The following is a 19,392-nucleotide window of genomic DNA, read 5'->3' as shown; positions in this document are numbered from 1 at the left end:
TTTTTTGAACTAATAAAAATAAAAATGATAAAATTACTCTTATTTAAATAAATAATTAAATTAATTTGGTTTTATTGTTTTATATTTAATTGAATAAAATAATCAAATTTTAATTAAATAACTATGAAAATTATATATAATTATTTTATTTGAATATTACTTTAAATTGTAAGGCTAATTTTGACAGTGTTTTTTGATAATATTTAGATATTTTTTTTATCGAAAAAACTTAAATATTCTCATTATATAGTATGTGAAGTACAAAACGAGAAAGATGTGTATGTTACTAATCTAAAATCAACGGATATTATTATCATTAGCTAACAAAATTTTTATAAAGGTTATGAGCAAATCCGAAATTTCATACAATTTACCCTGTTTATATCAATGAAATCCTTTTGTTTTTCACCCACGGGATTCGTCTTCTAACTATAATCAGCTCCAAAATATCGAATCAAGATCAACATTATTATGGGGAAAAAATGTTAGAAATTTTAAATTGAACATTCAATTATAATAAATATGTTTGAAAAAACAAGTAAAAGTAGATAGGCCACGTATATAGGTGCCATTGCAGGTACGTTAAGCATCAATAATTGCTTTCCCCAATGTTAAAGTTATCCACTACTGCTGACTCACCCAACCCCCATAATTCATCTGTCGGTCAGAGGCAGAGCTCGGAAGAAATCCCTAGATTTTGATCAATATCAACAAAAAAAAAATGGCGTCTCTGAAAATTTTGGTCACAACAAAGTAGGAACAAAGGCTGCTGTTTGCATTTCAATGATCGATATATGTATTGGTGTGATTGGAGGAGATCAGAATGCCACCGGCGTCAACTGCTCGCGGCACGGCTTATCTCACGGCTCTCACTCTTGAGATTGAGAAGAAGCTTCAACGGGTACGTGTCTCTGTATTCATTTCTATGTTATTGTAAATGCTTTCTGATTTCTAACCTCTTGTCTCTGATTTTTTTGTTTGTTTGTTTATTTTATTTTTTGGGGGGGTTTTTTGAGTATTAATGGCGTTTGATTGTTGATATTCAAGGCGTTAGCTTCGGCATCGCAGAGACGCAACTTGTTGCAGGAGTTGTTCGCTGATGTAGCTTTGGAAGTGGATGATCGTGCGAAAGGTGATTTCGCCATTTACTTTGTTGCTGTTGCATGCTGCGTCTTTGGAAGAAAAAGAGTCGAGTTTAGCTAGATATTCATTGTTGGGTTATTTATCGATTGTTTGCCAAGATATTTTACTTTTAATTGATTCAGAGATTATTTTGGGCGAGGAAGATGCAATCACTGTGTCGGATGAATCATATGGCAGTCCATTATGCTTCTACAACGTGCTTGCGAATCATTTTGCCCGAAAGCCGGAGAATGGAAAATCAATCCTTGATCTTATTGTTCAACTATGGAGCCAGTCATTTGCATCCAATATCTTCTCTCTCTTGTTCCACAAGTGGGTAGGTGTTTATGATGACAGGATATTTGTCCGCGTGCTTTAAATTCTTTGATAGCAGTTAAAACCTATAAAACGCTTAGTCTCGCTCAATTGAGCATTTCGCATCTTCAGGATCTTGAATTATGTCTATCTTGCAGCTCTTTGAGTTTCAGCTTGATAATCCTGTAGTCCTACTCCGCTTTTCATCTGCACTCGTCCAAGGTGCCACAAATGTCTTCTGGTATGAATCTTACCTATTGGTTACTAGTATGTGAAACCTCCTCCTTGTAAATGATTTCGAGCAATGGTGCAGTCCTTGGTTGCCTACATTCTAGTCTGATTATTAACTATTACCTCACATAGCCAATTATGCTGTTTATAATTTATTTTTTCTGCCTTTTCAAGAAAACTGTAGATTTTAGACGTATAAACACATTCATAAACTCCAGCGAGCACGGAAGTAGGTGATGATTTTGGTGAGATGGCTGAATACTGTCCCTTGTTTGTTGCTCCTTTTCCTATGCTCTCAATTAATAAAATGGAAGGCGAAACATTGTGTATTTCTTATGAGATATGTGATTTTTGTCTTTAGTGTTTTGCATGAAAAGTATCAACATTCCAAAGTTTAGCAACTTACGAACTTTGGTTAAGAAACCCCAATTCAATCTTCAATTTAGTAGCAGCAGCATCGAACAACCAAATAAATCGCTTCACCCTGCCCTGCTCCCATTCAAGAAGAAGTGAAAAGCAGAGAAAGGATCGAAACCATATCTTCAGGGCTAATATTGTGGAAGAATTTGTGTTTCTTATGAATGCATTAGATTTATTATCTTGATAAGCCTGCTATATCTTGAATGCTCTTTTCTCATCGTGCCCCTAAGAATTCTGACAAGAATAATCGTGTCTTATCTGTGTGTTGTCAGGATTGACATCCAAACAAATGTGAGGAGGTTTCAGAGTTTCTTTCAGGTTTATTTTCAAGATAATTTATTTTATTTACTTCATTGCACCTTCAGCTTTGTTTATACAGGAGCAAGCTTCCGGCCATTTACCATTTTTTTCCCTTATTGTAGTATCTCCTAGAGGAAGTTGCCCTGGATTCTGAGAGATTAGAGAAGATCCCACCCCAGGTATAATATTCATTTCTTCTATGATCACCAGAGTATCATTTTCTGAGTTATAAACTCGTTATCCTTCATGAAATTGCATTTATTAGATAAGTATTCTGATTGTGTGTCAGGCTCAACGAGATCTATTTCTTCTCCTTTCAAGGGTCATACTTTTCTATAATTCAGGTTGCTCTATCTTCACGTTAATCTATGTTTTAACTTAGTGTTAAGATTTGGTTGTTTTATTAGCATAAATATTTTAACAAGCTTTGATTGCATTCGTCACAGATGACAAACTCGAAAGCTTTTTCAAGCAATTTCCTGATTTTCCTAATGCTTTCTTGGTCGGTGGTGCAGCGGACATATTTATCATTGAACTAGCTGATCAGGTAGCACAAGATTTTAGTTGATGATTCTTTGTTTCATGTATATCACGACGATACTCCGTTGCAGGGTTGGTTATTTTCCTATATTTTGTTCTCTTAAAAGTACTTCTTTGTAGCTTCAAAAGCTGAAGGTGGAGCCTGTACTTCTGCATTACCTTTCTCGGATAAAAGTTCTCCAAGGTACTCATCTATAATTGTTGATACCCTGCATAAGTAAGTTTCATTAAACTTCTCTTATTCTCTCTACAGGATTAGAACTAAGACTGGCTACAAGTACAAGACTGAAAACATGTTTGTATAGCTTCACATCTCCAGGTGGTCCCATGTACCCAACAAGAGCTGTACGACATGCTGCATGGGAGGCATTAGATTTTCTTTTTCCTGTGAGTAATTGAACTTTTGGCGAGCCGTGACATTTAGCAATTCTCCTCGTGATTATTTCACATCTGCATCTTGACATGGGGAATTTCTAATTTTCCTTGGTTTTTGCGAAATAGTTATTTTTGGGTCCTAGTGGAATAAATCGTCCTCGGTGCAGGGAAAAATTAGGAATAAAATTTGTTGTAGGAAATAACTCAAAGCTATGTCCTCCAGCAACTTATATTCATAAGTTGAGCTTCATCTTGAACGCCTTAAATGAATTGTTTAAGTTCTGGACAGAAATGTTTCTTGAGTTCGTAAAATATGTTGGGAGGAAATAACATAAAGCTATGTCCTCCGGTAGCTTTATCATAAGTTGAGCTCAAGTTCCGGACATGAAGATGTTTCTTGAGCAATTTGATTAATTCTACATCACCACCGATTCCATGATTGCTTACTTTTGAGAAGATTTTTTGCTTGGAGCATACCCCCTAACCCTCTGGGACATGATACATCTTTTTATGCGATTTTGAACTAACGATGCTAATAATGCTATGTTACAGGTTGGTAGATATCCACGGCATCTCATAAGTCTCTTCTTCCGACTGCTATATCCGTGGTACTGGCCCTCATCCTGTTGGAACTTTGTTCTTTCTTGCATACAAGCTGTGATGCATTCTCTGTTGAGATTGATATTTTCTGGTTGGGAAAAATTGAGACCAAAACAATCGTAGGCTTAGACGAGTACATTTATTGTCAATTTCGCTTGGAGATTGCATGGGAGGTATTTTCTTATTGGTTGTATACCCTTTTTATTATCTTCCTGTGTGGTTTGAAATCAAACAGTGGTTTATTGTACAACTGTATTCTTGTATAACTTCGACATAGAGAAATTACGAAGCTGGTGTTTGGATATTTAATTTGAGCTTTGGATTTCAAAGAAATCGTACGTGCTGTGACTGGTTGGTATATGCTTGATTGTCTGGGTTTGAACAATTTTGTGGAGCAAATGAAGGCGGATTCCTGTGAAAACAGGAGAAAACTTCTTCAACATACCCCGATTAGAGTTTTGCTCACGAAGTGTAGTGACGCGTGCCATTCGCAGGACCAATTTGGATACAAAATAACAAAGTGACGGTCAAACGAAAAGTTGGAAGACCAAAATACTTGTTTATTTTCTTAGGGAAAATCCATCTGATTTATCCCAGCTGTTCAAAGATTCGTTGTCACATAAGTATTTTATAAGACAGAGATGTGTGTATATATATATATATATATACAACACTTTTGAAATACCGGAGTAAACAAGTGTATCGTGGGCATATCTACTGTCAACTAAAATTTGAAGAAATTGTAGTTTAAAAAATAGTCATTTGATAACTGTTGATTAGCAGCTACCAACGTTCAATAAAAGCTACATATGAAATGCTGATTGATGCCCCAAATGCGACATTAAATTAAAATATTGACCAACGCATCTCACTTTGTCTATGTTTATTCCATCGCGTGTTTGCAAAATAGCATCACGCGAAACAAAGTAAAAGTAAGGTTAAAAGCTTTGCAGAAAACTAACACATTTTCCAAACATTTCAAAGAGGGGAAGTGAAATGAAATACTTATAGCAGCAGACATTTCAAGACCCTTCTGATACAAACCACACAATCAATGAGATCAGGTAGGAAATAATGAGAGCGATGTCTTAAAAGCTCTTTTCTGCCTTCTGGGTTTAACTTCCCACTCAAAATATGCGTGAAGCATAAGCGGAGATCTTCCACGGACTGATTGCAATCTTAAAGTGGTCGCAGTTATATAAAAAACGCTCGTCCAACCAGCATTGAAGCAGGACCAGTAAAGAGCATAGCATATCTTCAAACCGAGATGAACTCTAAATCCAGAAAATGGCACTTGAAACCAACAAGGCATGAAAAATTGTGCAATGTCCAGATAAGCATGTGATTGGGGGATCCTCTAAAAACCATGTCCATCGGAATCTAATTGGGAAGGAATTTTCTACTCTAAGTCACTCGTTTGCATTTCACACCTATCAACTCACATAAGCTTATGGGTAACCATCAACACCATAAATAAAGCACAAAAGGACCAAAATGAAAGGTACCGACTGCAAAATAAGAAGAGATGAAGGAAAGAACAATGGAAGACTCTACCTCAAAGATGATGCCCTGTAATTTCATTTGACAACGATTCCCAGTGGACTTGAGTGCATTTAAATGGCTTCAAGTTGATTCACATCCACTGCACCACCTGATGTAGCGCAGCAATACTGTGATACCTTTTGTAGAGGCACAAAGGATGCATAGTCACCACTCCCAACAATTTTTAAAAAAAAGTTGATTACACACTGGTCAATCAAACCATGCCGTGAATCCAAATGGAAAGATACAGTCGATAAAATAATTCAAATTCCCTGGATTAATGTTCTATAATTTTCGTCTTCTTCGAACGAGCTCAATTATCAAACTACACGCTTTGTGGAACCTTTTCCTTCATCAAACGCAATATTGCACAAGGTAATCCATTAGGTATGCTTGACTCAATTTGTCTGCATTGCATCTGCGTGATACTTCTCCAAATCAGCATCTAGATCGTCAGCGGATACCTTCTCACCTCGTCCCCCCCTTCCCTGTCCACGGCCCCTTCCAAATCCACGACCTCGTCTACCACCACCTGACCTTCCAAAACCACCCCTCATTTGTCCACTGTTCAATGACGTAATTTCAACAAACATTAGATAAAAGCACACCATTTGCATAAACCACGCTTAAGATTCGCAAAAATTAAAACAAACACTATCAATGTCAAAATGTAGAAAAGACTTGCATTCAGATGGTAAATCACTTAAAATAGTGGATATTTTTACCACAATAAAAAACACAGTTCAAGAAAACGGGGGCCATTATCATCCACGACCGCCGAGATTTGTCTAAACTCGCGAAATCCCCTTTTTTCTTAGAACACAATCACAATGGCCTTCCCAATGGTTTGCAAAATGTTAATATTCCCCCATATGACCGTTTCTACTTGTGCACTTTCAGCGTCAAACATGAATTTCCAAGAGAGGGTCCACAAGGTATCAATAACCAACTCATTGCAGATAAAAGAAAAACACCTGTTTTAAGCAACAAGCACGGTCTACTGTGCCGTTTTCAGCGGGCAAAGTTGGTGGGACGAGACAACCACGTGGAAGTTGAACAATATGAGGGATGCAAAATGCGTAAGGAAGCAAGGGAAAATTTAATATTATGTTGCTGGTGTGGTGTGAGTGGCTCTCCTGTTCTCGACTGTATGTTAGAAAGGGTCACTCTTTTGCTAACTTATCCTACATATCTTCACCTTAATGCCATCAGGCTTCAGCATCCTAGATGGGCTGGTAAAGTGCTGGTGAATTTCATAAATTCGAAGTGCCGGTTTTTGCGGTAATTGAAAAGGCAGAAATGTCCAAAGCATTTAGATCTTAACGACACCATATCCTTGAAAAATATTTTGAATGCTATAGATTTATGGATACATCAGGTAGCTCTTCATAATATTCATGAGAACTAAAAGTTAATTGAGACAGACAAGTACCTTCGAGGAGCGACATTTGAATCACCAAAACCACCAGCAGTGGGAAGACTAGCAGCAGGAGTAGTCGTAGAGATGTTTGTACCGACAAGTTCTATTTTCATTGGTTTCCCATCCAGCTGAACATTATTATATTTCTTGATGGCAGCCAATGCATCTTGACGTCTTGAGAAGACTAATTCAGCAGTACCCTAGGTAAAAGAGCATTTTCCTAAATCATAGGAAGATAGAAATTTTACCAAAATAATGACAGGGGATAACATGGATAATACCTTTGATCGCCCACTCCTATCATAGTGTATATTATAACGTTTAAGGTCGCCAACTTCAGCAAAGAGTTCCTGCAGTCAGCCCAAATGTCTTCCAGGTCAAGACAGGTGAATAAGTGAAGCCATCAGTAGTAAGAAATAGGTTGAAACTGCAACTTGCTATCAAATTTCAGAAAACAGCAGCGAAGCAAGTAAAAAATTAATCTAAAAACAATCGTTATGATAATTTATTTGAGAAAGGGACAACAGGCAAAAAAAATTAGTTGAACATATTACTTAATCTCATTTTACATTATCACCACAGAGTGAGCGCATACAATGCACTGGCACATCATACGTTAGTTATATACATAAATTTTTTAAAATACTTGCTTCAAATGCATAAATGTGCATAAAAAGGTAAACTTCATTTGAGCCAACTTTTAAATAAATTTTACAACAGAAATTTGAAACAACCCACTCGCGTTAGCTTCTATACTATATTCAGAAACTCCCTGATATGCGGCCTATCATTCTACTTGGTGTGGCTCAGTCTCTTACTGGCAAGTCTGCCATAATTGTCTATAATATGGATATTTAATTCTTTGCCCAACAAATGCGATTCTGGAATCAGAACAATGCCGATAGCATGAAACACTAGTGCATTACTTCTCCTTGATATACCGTCTCTTTTTTATCCAATTAAAATAGAAAATAAATTTAATTTACTGGGTTAAACTTCAAATTTCATAATTAGTCTTATACTAATGCTCATGGCCAGTTCAACTTAAGGTCAAGCGAGTGGTGAGAAGCTTGGGCCTTGGGGACACAAAAACTAATGGTTACTACAGGTGTAGCAATATATTCTAAACGTGCCAAAAACTTGCAAGACACATTGTGTACAAATACTAGATCCGGCCAACTGGAAGCATATGATACCCGACTTTCTTTTGACACCTCTCCAAGAGACCGGCAGTTTAAACTTTCAACTAGGCATCTCAATAATCAAAATCGCCCCTTGGTGGCTAAGACGCCAGTAAACTAAAAATAAAAATAAAGCCTTAGATGATTTCGGGAAAAAAAATACAAATAAACAGACTTAAAATCATCTTTTGACACCTCTCCAAGCGGCCGGCAGTTTCAACTTTCAACTAGGCATCTCAATAATCAAAATCGCCCCTTGGTGGCTAAGACGCCAGTAAACTAAAAATAAAAATAAAGCCTTTGATGATTTCGGGAAAAAAATACAAATAAACAGACTTAAATCAACACCGTCATGGATAAACGATAAAATTGAGCGAGGGGAATTTACCTTAACATCCTCATTAGATACGCCATAATCAAGATTGGATACGTATAACTTGGTTCCCGTCTCAATACTAGTCGCTCGACCACCAACGCCGCCTCCACCGAACATGTCATGACCCCAAGCTGATTCTGGTGCCTATAAACAACACAAGTAACCCATCAAACACCGACCAAAAACACGAATCAGCCAAAAGCAAGCACGGATCTGACCTTCGGAGTAGCGTATGGAGCAGCACGATTAGCGGAGCGATTCGGTAAGCGACGGGCGGGTCCAGGACCAGCGGCGCGGCCTCTGCCCCGGCCGGAAGATTTTTTGTTAGTCTTGATCAGATCTTCAAGGGTCATGTCCAGGGCACCACCCGACATCTTCTCCGATTCGCTAGTTTTTCTGTATGTGATTGAATAATTGTAGGGTTCGAAAATTGAAGAACTGGAACAAAATTATCGCGGAAAGCGTACAGCGCCTTTATAATGTTTATCGAATTGGTTTGGGCTTTTTTCTACCGTCATTGGCCCATTTATTGTGAGTTGAACCAATAATCGTCAAATTGATCAGTTGCACTGATCCGCCTTTCAAATCTAACACAAAATTGGCTAAGTCGGCCCACTTAGTTTTTTTTTTTTTTTGTACATGTATATAATGAAAATGATTACTTTTTTTGTTTTTGTTTTTAAATAAACTAAACTTTACACTCTTCACCCAGAAAGTCCTTTTTACAATATTACTTGTATGGAGTTAAAAGTTTTATACTATCTAAAATCACTTTTTATTGAGTTATATAATTTGAAATCACAATTTAAAATGTGTATCAAAAATTAAAATTTTAAAAAAAAACTATTACGTTTGTTGTTAGATTGAAGAATTTGGTTTGATAAATGATTTGAAGAATGCATTTGATGTGATACTCATTTTGAGAATGTTTCAAATCTATCACAATATCCATTACATTTGCATACACTTAAAAAGAGGTGAACTTAAAATTCATCATAATGATCAAATAATTTAGCATTAGGAAATCAAATAACAAAACTACGTATATGACTCATGGAAGCCATCAAAAAATTCTATTGAAAAATATATATGTATTTTAAACAAAACAAAAATCAAAGTTTTGGATCCGAGATCTGTTAATATCATGGATAATCTTGATGAATGAGATGATAACATATCACTCTTTATGTACGTATGACACATGAGTAATATTAATGTTTGATAATACATCCATATAACAATTCATAAGTAGTCATTATATAAGCTGTTATATAGTATATCATTCGAGTAGTTTCTGTTCCAATTGATGTGGCGAGAGCTAAACAGATAAATGATTTTGTCAGCAAATATAAATGAATAAACAGATAAAAAAATAGGAAAAAGACCAAAATCACCTCCAAAAGAGATAACACGTTGAAAAGATCACACAATCTAAAATTCCACCCTCCCGTTTATTTTATTGCAGCAAAGACAGTATTATCCACTCCATCTCCATGAGCTGCCAGCTGAACTGAATTTGAAGCTCCTCCATCCCCAAATTCCCATGGCGAGGACTCTGATTTCCTCTCCTTCCTTCTTGGGGACTACTTTACCACCCCTCACTCGCCATCCCCACACCCCACGAATCACTACCAGAGTGAAATTCAGCCTCCATCAATTCCCGCCCATTCATTCCTTGGATAATTCTATTGATCTCGGCGCGATTGCCGCTCGAGCTGAGAGTTTTCTCTACACGATTGCCGACGCTGCGGTGGTTGCAGCAGATGGGAGTACGGCATCGGATTCCCCTGCCGCCGCCGTTGTTCAGAAAAACGGTGGTTGGTTTGGGTTTATTTCGGAGGCCATGGAAGCTGTCTTGAAGGTTATTATTGGTCTTGAAAGTTGTTTTTTTTTTTTTTTGCTCTGTCTTGATTTTGAACTTGGTTCACGTGTGTTCTTTTTATGTAAAATTTTGCGTGGGTTATTTAGCTTAGTTTATTGCGTGTGGTAGAATATAGTTGTATGTGGAACTTATTTCCTCGATGCTTTTAGTTTTTATATTAATGTATTAATGAGTTGTGTTTGACTCTCAAATTCATTTATTTAAAACAATGTGATCATCCCAACGAAATGGACCGGTTAACCATAAGTGAGAAGGTTTTAAATTTTTTTTAATGATTGGGGATTATTGCTTGTTCATTGTTTTTACTTTTTCTTTGTAATGAATCGGTGATCAGAGACCAATTTTTCAATGTCTCGTATAAACTTCAATTGGCAATCATTTTTCAAGATGATTAAATGGTCTGTGACTATGTGGAGGTTCCATGCCTGGCAACTAAAATGCTGTGTTGAAATTATAAGAACATTGAGCAAGTTTCTTTCGCTTCCTGCAGCATTTAAATTTTTATGTAAATGTGTTAAAATGTCCAATATCGGTTGTATAGTGTTATTGGAAGTTGCATACATGGACCTGGGTAATCCTCCCCGCTCAAGTCCATAATCTTAACATGTTATCGTAGCTCAGACCCACCGTTGTCTGTTGGACTGTCCATAGTTGGGCCACCTGTTAATGTTTCCACGCTCCAGTCGTTTCATTCGTGGGCATGTGGATGTGTGTTAAGATGTCCACATTGGTTGGATAGAGTTCTTGGGAGTTGCATATAGGGAATTGGGTAATCCTCATTCCTTAAGCTAACTTTTGGGGTTGAGTTATGCACAAGTCCATAATCTTAACAAAATGAATTCATAGCATTAATTGATTTGAAAACCTGGTTTACTTTTATCAGGTGCTCAAGGATGGGCTTACAGCTGTTCATGTGCCATATTCTTATGGATTTGCCATAATATTGCTGACAATAATTGTTAAAGTCGCCACATTGCCTTTGACTAAGAAACAGGTGAGCTTGTGCTTGTGCTATCATTACATTTGCAGCAATCTGTTATTTCCGCTTTTGATGTATACCAATTGCAATTTGGGAACTTTCAGTCAGAATTCATTCATTTTACGTATATCATTTGCAATCTGGAAATTTTCCGTGTAACAATGATACTTTTTTCTCTATAAGGTTGAATCAACACTGGCAATGCAGAATCTTCAGCCAAAGATTAAAGCGATCCAACAAAGATATGCAGGAAATCAAGTAAGCATATGTCATGGTGTCTGACATAGTCAGGTTTTCTGTTAATGCGTGAATATTGATCCATGACTATCTTGAAACCGAAACAACATAATGAAATATGAGTGATGCATTGAGATTTTTGGTAGTAATTGGGGGAGAGGAAGAATAGAAAGACAAAGTAGCAGTGTATTAAAGTGTCTGGAATTAGTTGTTTACATCTGAGGCACAGTTTACTGAACCAAAATTTTTTTGTCTCTATATGATTTTGCTATTACCTTGTTGTCTGTGGGACTTGATCTTATATGCTACCCTTACAGGAAAGAATTCAGCTTGAAACCTCCCGTTTATACAAACAGGCAGGAGTCAATCCTCTGGCAGGTACTGTTTGGACTGTAGATTTGCATTTCCTTGACTTCAGTTAGCTGTATAGTGTGGTGTTACCTTCCGCTTCTTGCCCAAGTTGAGCCAGTCCACGGCACTACCTACTTTCTTTTTAATCACTCAACACTGGAACTCTGGAAGGAAAAAAGAACAAGAAGAAGAAAGCGCAACTGAGTACTTCATAAGAAATGAAATTCATTTTTTTGCCTTGGATTTAGAATTTTATAACAAAAGAGATGGCAAACGATGGCATGATAATTGAATTCTGCTTTGTATGTTCGAATTTCAACCTCAAGTATGTGGATTGCATATTAACTAATCAATTCTCCATACATTATACTAGAGGATGAATTTTGACGCTGCAAAATTGATGATACGACCATTGTCATATTTTGAGCTAGAGCATTTCAGAATAAGTTCCAAGCTGGTAATTTCAATATTTATACCCTTTTTGAGTGTGAGAAGGCTGCATAAAAGAACAGACAACCAGCATGACATCAGGCTTGCCATGATAAGAAATTGGCATCAACAAGTGACAGGATACACCTAAGAACTTTGAGACATTTTTGTATTAGCATTTGGCCGACAAGATACTTATTTCTCCCAAACTTTAATGACTTTGATCTGAAAAACTCTCTCCTCCCTGTAGTATATTAATGTATTTCTTGGTGGAAGGATCCAAAGCAATGAATGCAACTTGTAACTTTTTATACTCTTATTTGGAATAACAGGATGTTTCCCAACCTTGGCTACTATTCCAGTCTGGATAGGCTTATATCAAGCTCTTTCAAATGTAGCTAATGAGGTATGTGGCAAGATAGCTGAGTCTATTCGTATACCAACAGTTTCCTGATTGTTCATAATTTTATTGTGACAACATTTTGATTTTGAAATCTTAAATAGGGACTGCTGACTGAAGGATTTTTTTGGATTCCTTCTTTGGGAGGCCCAACAACAATTGCTGCTCGGCAAAGTGGATCAGGAATTTCCTGGCTATTGCCATTTGTGGTAATGGAAAATGAATTATGTCAATTTCCATCAGCTAACTGAGGGCTTTCTTGATTCTAATTTTTCTCTCACTGAATCTTTCACCTGGTTTTTATCATGTTTATTTCTTTTTTACCTGGAATGATTTATTCCCTGTGTTGATTCTTCTTGGCATGTAATAAAAATATAAAATGTCATCTCACATTGTTTATCTTTCAGGACGGACACCCACCCCTTGGTTGGTATGACACTGCTGCATACCTTGTTTTACCTGTTCTTCTCGTTGCATCACAGTATGTCTCGATGGAAATAATGAAACCTCCCCAAGTAAGTTGTAATTTTGTTTGATATGTCACATTTTTGCAATGCTTTATTATGTCATGTTTCCCTGATAGCTTAGTTCTGATTTGATAGACAGATGATCCATCACAGAAGAACACCCAACTTGTATTAAAGTTTCTCCCATTCATGATTGGCTACTTTTCGTTGTCTGTGCCATCTGGGTTATCAATATACTGGTAATGTAATTCCGTATTTCTGTGCTACAGTTTCCTTAAAAAGTTTGCCTTGCGTGCTTGTATTTGTATTTGAGTGTTTGTGCATTTGATGTGCCTAATATTGATGCTATGATCTATGAATTCTAGATTTGTCATTGAATTTTTTAATGGAGATCTGTTGTTAATATGCACAGTTGTTTGGTTAGAAAATCAATAACTGCGTAAAGACTAAAAGTAGAGAATATGTAATACTCTTTAACTTTATTAATCTTGAGCTTGAGCAATTGGTTCTTTTAATTATTTGATCCACTAAAGTGAAGTATCATAGACTAGCACTTATTTTCACTCTTTTGTTGGGTGATACAAATTTTGTTTGATAAGATCTTACCATGTATTGCTTTGAGAAATGGACATGAGAATTCACATCTTTGAAATAATCAAGCTAAAACCTGGATTTATTGGGTGCTGTTCCTTTCCAACCAAGAACCTTAATATTCTTACTTGCACGAGAAAAAATAAATTCGAGCTTCTGGTCAGAATGTATGCACAAAATAAGAACATATCCATGTCTTAACTGGTGTTTGCACGAGCATCTTCATTTAGAAAATTGACATATGCTGGTATTCATTGGAATCCATTACCATTGTCTTTAGGTTCACAAATAACTTGCTTAGCACTGCACAGCAAGTATGGTTGCGCAAAATGGGAGGTGCAAAGCCTCTTGTAGATGAAAATGCTGGTGGTATAATTAGTGCTGGACGTGCAAAACGATCGGGTTCTCAGCCAGAACAGGCTGGTGAAAGGTTGATTCAACATGCAAAGTCTTTTCGTTATTTTTGCTTTTTCTGGGTGCTCTCACTGACTAAAATTATTTCTGTGACAGATTCAAACAGTTAAAAGATGAAGATAAGAAGAAGAGGATCAGCGCACTGCCTGCAGATAATTCTCCAACTTCAGATACAATTGATCCTGAGTCTGAAGACGACTTAGATAGCGATGCTGAACCAAAGGTGAAGTTTACTCAATGTTTCATGCAAAAAGAGCGCTCTTAATTTCTTCTAAATAATAAGAAAATTAGTAGGCCAGTTTATTGCTGCCTCATATCTGACTGCAAATTGGTTGATAGGACACATCTACCTTTGCTGAGATTTTCTATTCCTTTAGCCATGAATTCGTTTTAACCTCACATTGGCTTGTGATTCATTGTTTCCAACAGAATAAGGAAGTTCTGGAAGAGGCATACTCATCTACCAGCAGCAAACAAGTTCCTACTTATTCCGGTCCTAAGAAAAGTAAACGATCGAAGAGGAAGCGCGCTGTATGACATTTAAGAAGTAAATTTTTGTAGTCAGTGAACCTGTATATTTGTTAAAATTGCGGTTGCATACAGTGACCATTTTCATGCCGGTCATTAGATTAAGTTATAGTTTTAATATCCTTGAAATTGGTTATTATTTGTTAGGTTGTGTATACTTGGTCCTTGAACTGGTCGTTCATTATCCATTAGTATAAATCAAAGTTCCCAAGTTTTTAAATCAATCGCAGAATGAACTGTTGCATAAGTTGGTTGTTTCCCCTCCATTGCTTATGCAATATCTTGGTGTTCGAGTTTAGTCAAGGTTTTAAAAAGCGTAAAAGCGCGGAGGTCAAGTTTAAGCGTGAAATAACATTTTTTCAATTTTTTACTATAGTTTTAATTATTTTAAGGCAAACATTAAATAAAATGACAGATTAATAAAAAAAATATAAGATTTAATATATATCTCAAATTTTAAACTGTAAATATACATATTTATAAAATTGTTTTCATTTTAAAAAACTAATGAAATCTTCTATTTTAAAAAAATATTGTTTAATCAAACTTAAGTGTATTAAAGCTTAAACAAGATTAAGAATTGTGTTTTAGAACATCTTTTTTAATGCTTGTCTAAGATTGATGTTCAAAAACGACTAGGTTTAGAGTTTGACAATCCGTTTTTTTCCTCCTCCCTCTCTTTCTGGACTTCATTATTACCAGCTAAAGTACATGCCTTCCAAATAAGATAGACTGAATCAAAAACAATAATAATAAGGTTGACTTGATTCGATAAACCTCTCAACTGTGGAGACGTCGATGGTGGACGATGATTCTTCGACGGGTTCGGTCAAGATATCACCTTTGTCATGTTTCTCTGTTTGTGCATATTTAGATTAATTTGATCTGCACTGCCAACTTTGTGATGAAGGCAAAAAGCACCAATACCAATATGTGCTTAACAAAGTTTTCCTAGAGCGAAGGGGAATTGGGTATGGTTAGAACTTATTAGACACCCACTGCTCTTCTCAAGTCTCTTGATAAATTTCACTATTATACATTATAAAACTTGAACACTTGGTTCCAAAATCTTTGATCCTTCACTCTTTTGTTTTCAAAATCAATGCTTTTCTAGCTGTTTGATTTGAAAACCCAAATGTCTTTGTTAATTTCTTGAAAATTTTGAGCAAGTTTTAGTGTAAGTTGGATTGGGTAACGGTAAATGATACTCACAACTTGCTAAAATGTTGATTCTTACAAATTATGGTGTGGAATGGGCCAATCGTGAATGAAACTGTATCCGACTTCAGAATTTGAATGTTGGTTTGGTCCATTAGATGGTACCATATCCTTGACCTCATCATTGAATTTGAGATTATCTTGACTGAATTCGTTGGGGTGAATAATTATGTCAAGTATAAATGGAAACATTTCACGCTTTTTTGAAGTGACATTTGCGTTAACAGTGATACTCGAGGACATTCTAAAAATTAGTTTCCAATTCCAAATATATAACCCACGATTTGCGGTTCTTATTTCAGGAAACAGCCTTTTACAGTTGTCACCCGATCCTTTAATGGATATCCGAAGCTTTTGCTATCTGTATGCTTTGGTTTGAATTTTTGTTGAATTAAGAAGGGTTGAGATAATGGTGACAAAAAAAATTATGGACATGTTTGGGTGGAATAATCAATAATCAAGGGATAATAGTGAAACTCATCTTCTTTAAGTTGGCGTATTTTGCTTTAAAAAAAATTGCATATTTTGTATTTTGGTTTTATGATTATTCAATTTTGGATTTTGGTAATGTAAATCAGATTGTGTTTGGCCTATGATCCTTTTTTTATAGAGTTCTGATGTAGCGCTGGATACGTCAATATTTCTCAGTGTTACGTCAATATTTTTTGACATTATGTCAATACTTTTATAAAAATGACAAAAAATCAAAATATAATTTAACTCATATCAAAACACAAAATAGGCAAATTTTTATAATGATTTTGACTGTTTTCCCAATAATTAAATAGGAAAATCATCAAAATATTCCAATCTTTAAAATTTCATATCAATGCTGGGTAACTTAATCAATCAAATGTTGATAATTACGATTAGCTGTTATTATAATAAGGAAATTATTAGGACAATTATATGATTTAAATCCATCATTGCAATTAAGATAATTGTGAAATCATATCTACATTAATTTGAACGAATCTAGTAGTTTTTATGAATATTGGTTTTATTTCTCAATTTAAAATGAATGTTTTTTTGGTCATACAATCATAACTATTATGACCATTTCTCTATGATTAATGCTGTAAATGTATTCTTAAAAATATTTTAATTTGTCTCCTGGCTAGAAAGGAGACCCCAAGATCCTGATTTTGGAAGAAATTTTGGTTTATTGTCAATTTCCAATAATAGTTTGTTGTATTTAGTTTTATTTGGCAATTTGCTTGATTGATTGTGTCATCGAATATTTGTGATTGATTAAGGGTTAATGTAATATCAGAAAGTCGAATGTAATCACTCAAAATACGTGGATGAATAGGGTAACTTGTTATTCGAATTTCGAAGAAGATAAAGTAACACAATGAGCAATACAAGATGATTGAGTGTACGAAAGACACAATCGACTGGAATAATATGTAATTAATTCTTATTTATTTGTACATGATACCAAACGAAATAGAAAATTAAAGAATAGCTTTTGTATTCTTGTTTCCATAGATTAATGCAAGAATGAGCCAAGAGCAAGCCCATGTGAAATACCATTGAAGATGTGACCCCTCCAACCATTCCACACACACATACACATCACCCTCTCCTTTGCCAGTCTATCTTTCTCCGAATCCCCAAACTTCAATTAATCATTTTCCTGTTTTTTTCATTCTTTTGTATGTTTTTGTTATTTTGAAAAAAAAAACGAATATTTTCATCACTCAATTCTTCTTGCTTATAGGCTACTTCTTTCCCCAGCTTATTATATATGGACTAGAATACTGAAAAAGGTGAGAGATTTTTTTTCTCCACACGTAGAATCTCACAGGCCATGGCGTGTATCTGAGGCAATATTTTAATTTTATACCTTATGTAAAGTCCTTGTGTAAAGTTCTTTAAAGTATGCTTTACATTATGAAATCGTACTTGCATTTAGGGGAGTGAGAGGGTGTTTTGTTAGGTCTATGCTTTTGAACCCAAACTGTGAACAATCATAAGATTTCAAGAAAAGTGGCTGCCCCCTTTTTTTTTTTAATTTGTTCTTGCAAAGGGCATCACCACTGGTGGTGTGTCATTGATTTCAGAAGGAAATATCTTGAAGGAAAACCTACCCGGGGTTTGAACTTTTGGGTTTTATTTCAAATTTTTGCAAGAATATGAGAAAATGAGACATTTATAGAATTGGGTATTTGTCAAGATGGGATCTTTTAGTGGTTTAGGCATTGGTTTGAGTTTTGTGTTTGGTTTCATGCTCGTTGGGCTGGTGGCAGAGCTCTACTATTTGCTGTGCTGGAAGAAGAGAGTGACGAGTAATGGCAACAGAGAAATCGAGGATTTTTCATTTCTCTTCTGCTGGAAGAGGCCCAATTCGTTTAACAGCAGTAACAGCAGTATAGAACTAACAAATTCAGTGAGAAACCAACAAGAGCAAGATTTGGAATTGGGGTCAGATAAAGATTTGGGCTTGAAAAACTATGGTGAAGAAGGTGTGGAGACTGAGTTGATGAGGGTGCACAATCTCTGTGGCCCTCCAAGATTTCTCTTCACAATTAAGGAGGAAAACAAGGAGGATTTGGAGTCAGAAGATGGGAAATCGAAAGGCGAAAAGAGCAGCAGAAAAGGGTCAAGAACAAGAAGTTTAAGTGACCTTGTTTTCATAGATGGCACCCCTTTTCTCACCCCTTTATCATCACCAACTGTTAAGAATCCGGCATCCTTGGATTCTTACAGTAATCATGGGTTCAATCCTCTTTTTGAATCCTTGACAGAAGCAGATTTAAACAGATTGAGGTCTTCTCCTCCTCCAAAGTTCAAGTTCTTGAAAGATGCCGAGGATAAGTTCATAAAGAGGTTGTTAATGGAAGAATCCGGTAAAAATGAGGCTAAATAATGGAGGCTCTGTTCATTATTTTTCTGTTAAAGATTCGTGGGATTCAAGAGTCACAGGTACTTTTGTTGCAATGATTTCCTGTCCAAAATCTTGAAGAATGAATGAATCTTGTCTTTGGGACAGATCCTTTGTCAAATGAAAATTAAATGGTTTAGGCTATTCATTTTTAGAATTTATAATTTGATTCTGTTCTGTTTATGAAATTACAGAGATTATGTTTTGCATGGCCTTCCATTAATTGAGTATAGGAAATAAGAAGTTTGAAACCGAGCTTATTTGCTTTCTTCCTCTTGTGTAGACTTGGGAATTGGGATTATGAAGTAAATTACCCTTCGAACAAGTGTGTTTTTTAAATAAAAATAGTCAAATCTTTTTGAAAACATAAAATTTTATATTTTTAAATTCCTCTATGTACATTACAATCCAACCTAGAGCTTGACCAGGTCCAAAATACTAAGGTGTAACTTATTTTAAATTTAAAATAATGCATAATATATCTAAGAACATATTAAATGTTTGGAAGTATTTGCCCGAAAGGATTACTCCTCAAACAAAAAAAATAATGTAAGCTACTACAGTCTACAATGTCATGAATAGCTTTT

General features: G+C 35.7%; 4 protein-coding genes across 4 annotated transcripts; 3 read left to right on the top strand and 1 right to left on the bottom strand.

Moving 5' to 3' along the window:
- The first annotated feature begins 595 nt into the window (after positions 1-595).
- LOC140881966 (uncharacterized) lies at positions 596-4,212 on the top strand. The gene is made up of 11 exons (XM_073287664.1): positions 596-901; positions 1,048-1,132; positions 1,266-1,459; positions 1,596-1,678; positions 2,361-2,406; positions 2,511-2,567; positions 2,678-2,732; positions 2,835-2,935; positions 3,049-3,112; positions 3,182-3,315; positions 3,856-4,212. The coding sequence occupies exons 1-11, from the start codon at positions 824-826 to the stop codon at positions 4,024-4,026; spliced, it is 1,068 nt and encodes a 355-aa protein (XP_073143765.1). The 5' UTR covers positions 596-823; the 3' UTR covers positions 4,027-4,212.
- Positions 4,213-5,603: 1,391 nt separating this feature from the next.
- Positions 5,604-8,876, bottom strand: LOC140880244 (THO complex subunit 4A). Its single transcript, XM_073284529.1, has 5 exons — positions 8,641-8,876; positions 8,435-8,566; positions 7,147-7,215; positions 6,878-7,065; positions 5,604-6,009 (listed from the first exon to the last, which is right to left on the bottom strand). The coding sequence occupies exons 1-5, from the start codon at positions 8,794-8,796 to the stop codon at positions 5,844-5,846; spliced, it is 711 nt and encodes a 236-aa protein (XP_073140630.1). The 5' UTR covers positions 8,797-8,876; the 3' UTR covers positions 5,604-5,843.
- A 998-nt stretch (positions 8,877-9,874) lies between these two features.
- Positions 9,875-14,924, top strand: LOC140880756 (inner membrane protein PPF-1, chloroplastic). The gene is made up of 11 exons (XM_073285493.1): positions 9,875-10,283; positions 11,188-11,298; positions 11,467-11,541; positions 11,838-11,898; positions 12,633-12,706; positions 12,805-12,909; positions 13,108-13,215; positions 13,303-13,406; positions 14,039-14,188; positions 14,269-14,395; positions 14,602-14,924. The coding sequence occupies exons 1-11, from the start codon at positions 9,966-9,968 to the stop codon at positions 14,707-14,709; spliced, it is 1,341 nt and encodes a 446-aa protein (XP_073141594.1). The 5' UTR covers positions 9,875-9,965; the 3' UTR covers positions 14,710-14,924.
- A 2,348-nt stretch (positions 14,925-17,272) lies between these two features.
- LOC140883703 (uncharacterized) lies at positions 17,273-19,092 on the top strand. The gene has a single exon (XM_073290272.1). It carries the CDS (start codon positions 18,098-18,100, stop codon positions 18,788-18,790), a length of 693 nt encoding a protein of 230 aa, XP_073146373.1. The 5' UTR covers positions 17,273-18,097; the 3' UTR covers positions 18,791-19,092.
- The last annotated feature ends 300 nt before the right edge of the window (positions 19,093-19,392 follow it).

Source organism: Henckelia pumila, chromosome 2 (assembly GCF_033568475.1).
Source record: "Henckelia pumila isolate YLH828 chromosome 2, ASM3356847v2, whole genome shotgun sequence".
NCBI classification, from domain to species: Eukaryota; Viridiplantae; Streptophyta; class Magnoliopsida; order Lamiales; family Gesneriaceae; genus Henckelia; species Henckelia pumila.
Note: the sequence above shows the minus strand (reverse complement) of the source record. Positions and strands in the feature narration are given on the sequence as shown.

Bases quoted from the DNA above. Each gene is read 5' to 3' on its own strand.
- LOC140880756 (XM_073285493.1), top strand. From the start codon at position 9,966: ATGGCGAGGACTCTGATTTCCTCTCCTTCCTTCTTGGGGACTACTTTA. The intron at 12,910-13,107 runs GTAATGGAAAAT...TTTATCTTTCAG, and splicing joins CCTGGCTATTGCCATTTGTG to GACGGACACCCACCCCTTGG. The intron at 14,189-14,268 runs GTTGATTCAACA...TTTCTGTGACAG, and splicing joins CCAGAACAGGCTGGTGAAAG to ATTCAAACAGTTAAAAGATG.
- LOC140881966 (XM_073287664.1), top strand. From the start codon at position 824: ATGCCACCGGCGTCAACTGCTCGCGGCACGGCTTATCTCACGGCTCTC. The intron at 1,679-2,360 runs GTATGAATCTTA...GTGTGTTGTCAG, and splicing joins GGTGCCACAAATGTCTTCTG to GATTGACATCCAAACAAATG. The intron at 3,316-3,855 runs GTGAGTAATTGA...GCTATGTTACAG, and splicing joins CATTAGATTTTCTTTTTCCT to GTTGGTAGATATCCACGGCA.
- LOC140880244 (XM_073284529.1), bottom strand. From the start codon at position 8,796: ATGTCGGGTGGTGCCCTGGACATGACCCTTGAAGATCTGATCAAGACT. The intron at 8,567-8,640 runs GTCAGATCCGTG...TGTTGTTTATAG, and splicing joins CTCCATACGCTACTCCGAAG to GCACCAGAATCAGCTTGGGG. The intron at 6,010-6,877 runs GTACTTGTCTGT...GTCATTGAACAG, and splicing joins TCAAATGTCGCTCCTCGAAG to TGGACAAATGAGGGGTGGTT.
- LOC140883703 (XM_073290272.1), top strand. From the start codon at position 18,098: ATGGGATCTTTTAGTGGTTTAGGCATTGGTTTGAGTTTTGTGTTTGGT.